Source organism: Anneissia japonica, unplaced genomic scaffold (genome assembly GCF_011630105.1).
Source record: "Anneissia japonica isolate Jap-2015-1 unplaced genomic scaffold, ASM1163010v1 scaffold573_len2283161_cov171, whole genome shotgun sequence".
Taxonomy (NCBI): Eukaryota; Metazoa; Echinodermata; class Crinoidea; order Comatulida; family Comatulidae; genus Anneissia; species Anneissia japonica.
This window is the reverse complement of record NW_022719802.1, coordinates 1584932-1591762: the sequence shown is the minus strand read 5'-3', so window position 1 is coordinate 1591762 and position 6831 is coordinate 1584932. Positions and strand designations below refer to the sequence as shown.

Genomic DNA, 6831 nt, shown 5'->3' with positions numbered 1-6831 from the left:
GTATCTTGTAACTAAACCAATGCATTTATTTTGTTGATTGCATAAAAGTCCTTACTTTTATTCAACAAAAATATCCAATACCAACAATTATATTATTAATGATTACGGATCGCCGGAAGCATTTTTCTTGCCTACAGTACGGCTGTCTCTTATACACATCTAGATGTGTATCTTAGAGACGTTGCAAAGGCAATCATAAATTCATTAGTTAGGGAAACCACACTTCTGGATAAATGTACCTAAAAAACACCTTGTCTGTAATTCCTTGTAATTAAAATTAAGATTTATTACATTTTAAACATAATTTTAACAAGTTTCAATAAGTTAGTAAATTAGCTTGGCAATTGGACTTTCAATGCTAGTGACTCATGGAATACAGATACTTGTAGTTAGCTTAACATTAGGTTACATATTACAAAGAACTGCAATACACTATGTTGTACTGACTCACCCATAAAAACAATATCATAATTGTTAATTGAGAGCTACTAACAAATTTTAAATACAAATCTTCATACGTTGATTCATCAACAATATCGGACCAGCTAATTCTTTCTGAAAACACTTTTTAACTTGATTAGCTACCTTGTTCCAGTAGACATGTGTATAATTCCACTGTCATAGACTGAAATGCTTCTGTGTCCAAGTGACTCCTTTGCTCTATAGAAATCAATATTTAAAATATTTTTAATCCACAGTGCACAGTAACTACTGTACAAATAATAATTATAGAATTGCATTGCTTTAACCCCAATGCTACTGCACCACATAACATCCCAAACACCATGCTAGTGGACTCTAATCCTATAGTTTTGATCACGCAAAGATATATATGGCCACGCAATATTACATTTTTGAAAGGTGACTAGGCGCATGGTAACAACCAACTGATGCAGACCAGCGGTCACACATTACTCTCCATAACACAGCATCCCCTAGTTCCGTCACCTCTGGATGCGCAATCAACTTACTGTATTATCCCATGTCTTTCCAAGGCAATAAATACATAAGATAATCGTAGTCATACCCTATTAAGGGCCATGTTATTTTAGCAAGCAACAAAAGGGCCTTATAAAGTCAGGTTTGGCATGTTGAGCTCAAAAAATGCTTTTGATTTTTGGACACTATGTTAAGAGAGTGATAGACAAAACTGATAATTTATAACAAATTCATGGCAATAATTAACGTACATAATATCTACCTAAGACAAAACAATGTACCAGATGATGATGGTAAATTCAATTTGAATGTAGTCTTTTACATTTACTAATTAGAACTAGATATACAGTACAGTACTGCGTACCTGGAAGTGCTGGCAAAAAATGTCTTCTGTGATCGAAGATCAAGGTACTCTTCTTGACTTGAGTTTCGCTCTGGACTGGATAAATCTCCTAGGCTTGAAATGGGAATAAAGTTTCTGGAGTGTTTTTTGTTCACATGTTGCTGGAAAAAAGAAAATTCAGGACTGAGTAACACAACACTTAAACAATTAAAACTTCAGACAAAGAAAAAAAAATACATCCTGGATTTTGGGCACATAATTGTAGCATGTATCTTGTAACTAAATCAATGCATTTATTTTATTGTGTAATTACGTCTAAACATTAAGAAAGCATTGATATTTTTTAAATAGTTTTCTTCCGAAGGTTGGAAGATTATAAATATTTTAACCATCAAAAGTTGTGGGTTAAATTCTGGCAAGTTGAAAAGTAGCATGGTAATTTGTCAAATGCCAAACTCATTTGGATCATACAGTCTCCAAGCAATCATAATAAGAATAAAATGACAATTATTGTTTGGCAACACACCTTATCCATACAGTACATGTTACCTTTTATAAAATGTGTACTACACGTGTGCACATCTATGGCATCCTTCCGTACCGTAACTAGTGCAAGATCCGCTTCATGGACCACACCAAGCTCATCCAGTTTTCCCAAACGTTTTTCTTTCATCAAAATTCGAAAACATGAATCACTAACAGTTTTCATAATTATCTGTAATGACTGACATACATCTATGAATATTTATTATGTTAAAACAGTGTTCAGATTTCATTTTTACATACAAAAAGTTGTGGAAACTTTGAATGAAAGTGTAATTTTGCTTTCCATATCTTATAATTTTAGTCTTTAAAATAAAAAAGTGACAACTGGAAGATATTAAGTTCCACTGAAAAAGCTCAATTTATTAGTTATTTTCACTTCACTTCTCTAACATTGCAACAATGTAGAAAATGTTTCTTTCGAATTCGGTTTATTATGGGATTGCAACTCTAGAGTTATTATTTGTGGGCTATAAATGGGTGAATTACAACGGTTGCCTCTCTCCACCCAGGAGTACCTGTCTCTTATACACATCTAGATTTAAAATTGGTCCAAAACCGGAACAGGGCAATAAACGAAATTGAGAGAGTGCAGGAAAAAGAAATTCACAAGTTAACAGATGTGAAACAATTCAAAATAATATAACTTCTTTATCCTAATCATAAATAATATGAAGGTGAGTTTGGTTTCAGTCTATACCCCTGTAGGTTTGAGGCCAAGGCAAGGAATCGATTAATGATGTACTTAAGTTTCGTGTTTGTTTTTTGTCGGAAAACAGATTCTTTTAGAAAAGGGGTCAAAATGCCGAGGAGAGGATAAATCGTTTCATTTATATTTTGGTAATCAAAGTATCGCTCCCAAATGTTGATGGCCAGATCTTGAACATCTGCTTTCCATTGCAGTAGCCTAGCTAAATTTACTTGGTACACTATCTGGCCTAACCTGGCAAGTCCTAGGCCTTGCCTACTTACTTTCAATCTTCAACTAGCCTGCCTAGGGCCAGGCCCTAGGTATGACTATGCCTAGTCCTAGGGCCTAGCCCTAGTAGTACTAGTAGTACAGTACAGTAGGCTAATTAGGCCTAGTCTAGGCCTAGGTCGCTTTAACTTTACCGAAGAGGGCCTATAAGTAATAATTGGAAATTAAAAAAGGATATATCATAGCCATATTAGGGAACGTATATTAATAACAATGTTTAAAAATATATAATTGTCAAGCAATTCCAAAATATTTGACACAATCAAGGTGGAATAGGCCTCCTTTACTGTAAAAGGAGGCCTGTAGTAGGTGAAATATTATGACATTAGCAGAATAATGTCAGCGTTTAATTCACAATATCATCTTTGTTACAAAAATACACCGTTAATATCATCGTTGTTACAAAAATACACCGTTATACGTATGCCTAGGCCTAGTAGGCCTACTTTTTATTTAAAAGAAGTTTTGAAATTGTAAAATTACGCTTAGCATTACGATCTTCGATGTTAATTTACTTAATGTTGATTCTGACCTGTTAAACTACGGATAACAGTGATATGACGGCGTAAAATTAACCAGCAAACACATTAAATTTACGAATTCATCGTACATTTACATAGCAATTCCTTTTCTTTCTTTATACTGTACAATACTTAACGGTTTAGGTAGGTAAATTTACACCAATTTATAGTTTAAATCTCGAGCTCTGACCTTAAAACACAATGGCGATTTTAACCTGTAGAAAAACGATATGATACCGGTAATTTAAACTACAACAAATCAACAACCTATCGTTATTCTTATTATACAAGATACCGTTAAAATACAATTTTACTGTAGTTACGTTATTTTTACAGTAGGCCTAAATTGGATTTCAGTAAACGTAAAATAACAGACATTTTTTTTACTGATAGTAGGATTATAACGGCGAACGTAAAATTACGGAAAAATGTTAATTTTACACGCGAAGATGAACCGTTAATTAACATCGCGAAGTGAGTTCACAGTCTCATCATTATTATACAAAAATACCGTTAAAATTCATAGTACTTGTTAAAACAATATTTTGTACTGTAAAATTACGCCAGTTTATAAATGAACATTACGAACTCCAACGTTAATTAACGTAAATATTGATTTTGACCTGTTAAATAACGGAAAACAGGACTATGACGACGTAAAATTAACCAGCAAACACATTAAATTTACGAATTCATCGTATATTTACATAGCAATTCCTTTTCTTTATTACTACAATACTTAACGGTTAAGGTAGGTAAATTTATACCAATTTATAGTTTAAATTTCGAGCTCTGACCTTAAAACACAATGGTGATTTTAACCTGTAGAAAAACGATATGATACCAGTAATTTAGGCTACAACAAATCAACAACATCGTATTTTTATTATACAAGATACCGTTAAAATACAATTTTACGGTAGTTAACGTTATTTTCACAGTAAATTGGATTTCAGTAAACGTCGATATGATACCGGTAATTTAGGCTACAACAAATCAACAACATCGTATTTTTATTATACAAGATACCGTTAAAATACAATTTTACGGTAGTTAACGTTATTTTCACAGTAAATTGGATTTCAGTAAACGTAAAATAACGGACACTTTTTTACTGATAGTAGGATTACAACGGCGAACGTAAAATTACTGAAAAATGTTAATTTTACACGCGAAGATGAACCGTTATTTAACATCGCGAAGTGTGAGTTCACAGTGTCATCATTGTTATACAAAAATACCGTTAAAATTCATAGTACTTGTTAAAACAATATTTTGTACTGTAAAATTACGCCAGTTTATAAATGAACATTACGAACTCCAACGTTAATTAACGTAAATGTTGATTTTGACCTGTTAAATGACGGAAAACAGTAATATGACGACGTAATTTAACCGCCAAACACATTGAATTTACGAATTCACCGTATATTTACATAAAAATTCCGTCGAAATACACGGACGATTTTTAACCTGTAGAAAAACGATATGATACCGGAAATTTACAACAAAACACCAATCTATCGTATTATTATATAGAAAATACCGTAAAAATATAATCACACGGTATTGAACCTTATTTTTACAGTAAATTTAATTACGGTAAACGTAAAATTACTGACATTTTTTACACATATAAATAATAAACATATAAAAATAAAAAATAAAGTGGTGTTAATAAAGAAAGCACATATCAGCTATCGATATAGAACAGAATAAAGAGATGGTGAGAATCAATTGTATGGGAAGTTGTAATCAATGAGAAAGTCTATATCTCTATTAAGGCCTATGGTGTGGGTTTTGTGTTTAAGTATGAGTTTGAGTTCGGAAATGCGGCGATCGTTTAGAGATTTAAAGTTGTTGGCTACGAGTGTACATCTCAAATCATTGATGTTATGATTAGGAGAATTGAAATGTGTGGCTATGGGAAGGTTCATATGGATGCGGATAGATGATCTGTGATTGTTAAATCTACTTCTAAAAGAAGCTCCAGTTTCACCGATGTAGGTGCCATGATCACATGCATTACACATTATGATGTAAATCACGTTGGTAGAGTCACATGTGAGTTGAGGGGGTGAATTTTGTGGTTAGTGACTTGGAGTGTGCTTGTGCCGTTAGTTATAATATGTGTGCATATTTGACAGCGAGGCTTATTAAATTTCATATTGCCATATGAAGGAGGTTTAGTAGTGATGTGTGAGAAAGTGAGAAGAGATTTCAAATTAGGTGGCTGGCGGTGGGCAAGAATAGGTGGTGTATTAAATAAGTGTTGTATGGATTTGTCGAGGTGGAGGTGCGAGAAGTCGTCTTTGATAGTTTTGGTGACAGTCTTGTTGGAAGGATGGAATTCGAATATGAGGGGGATGCGTTCTGATTGAGTTTTGGGCTTGTAAGCGAGTAGATCAGAATGGGAGTGTGTGGAAGCTTTGTTAATTTGCGATTTGATCAAGTCAAGGGGATAGCCAGCTTTGAGAAGGAAACCTAATAAATTAGACACATGGAAGCGGTTGGCGCATCGGTTTGTTGCTTGGACTCACAACCTCGAGGTCGGGGGTTCGAAACGCTCGTTGTGCAAATCGCTTGTGTCCTTGGGCAAGGCACTTTATCTACAACGGTTGCCTCTCTCCACCCAGGAGTACAAGTGGGTACCTAGTAGGTTCGAACACAACTGCGCTGATTACTAGCTGCAATATTATGCTCCCCAGGAGCTGAGTATGTGTTCCATATGTGTTTGATCCAATGACCGGGGTAGTAATGTGAAGCGCTTAGAGGCATTGTGCATGAAGCGCTATATAAGAGCGACATATTATTATTATTATTATTAATTCATAGTCAATGAGGTTAGAACATAGACGTTTTAGACGGAGACATTGGCTGTATATTATAGATTTTTTTAAATTAAGTGGGTGATTACTATTGAAATTAAGAAAAGCGTGACAATCTGTGGGTTTAGTGAGGTGGTGAGCTGATTGTTATTGTTAAGCGATACGGAAAATTCTAGAAATGGCAGGGATGTGTGAGACTGTTCTAAAGTGAATTTTATATGTGAATGAAATGAGTTGACGTGGGCTTCGAATGTCAGCGCCATGAGTCCATATCATGAAAGTGTCATCTATGTATCGGTAAAGGTAAAATGTGTGTTAAAATGAAGTTAGTAATGGCTACAATGTCATTTACTTTGTCCAATGAGAGTGATCGTGAGATGAGAAAGGATTTGAGAATGTGTAATCCTTCGGAATGAGGGATGTTCGAATATAATAACGATACATCCACGGTGACAAGGAAGGGATGTGGTAGGGGAGGCAAATTGTTAAGAACATTCATAAAATGTGTAGAGTCTTGTATGTAACTGGGGATCGTAGATATTAATGGTTTAATGAGTCTACGTAGCCTGACAAATGCTCGGTGAGGGTGCCTATTGAGGAAACTATCGGTCTACCAGGGGGATGATACGAAGGTTTCTAGCTAAGTCGAATATAACTGATTTGTCTTCAGGAAGGTCA

At 34.4% G+C, this 6831-nt stretch overlaps 1 protein-coding gene across 1 annotated transcript in view; it reads right to left on the bottom strand.

The window, feature by feature from the left end:
• LOC117111000 overlaps positions 1-2255 on the bottom strand; it is a 4451-nt gene extending 2196 nt beyond the window's left edge. Inside the window, exons 1-3 of the mRNA XM_033253857.1 lie at positions 1884-2255; positions 1304-1443; positions 586-660 (exon numbers count right to left, since the gene is read on the bottom strand). Coding sequence (XP_033109748.1) covers positions 586-660; positions 1304-1443; positions 1884-1991 — 323 coding nt within the window. The 5' untranslated portion in view covers positions 1992-2255. The remainder of the gene's footprint in view (positions 1-585; positions 661-1303; positions 1444-1883) is intronic.
• Positions 2256-6831: the final 4576 nt, after the last annotated feature.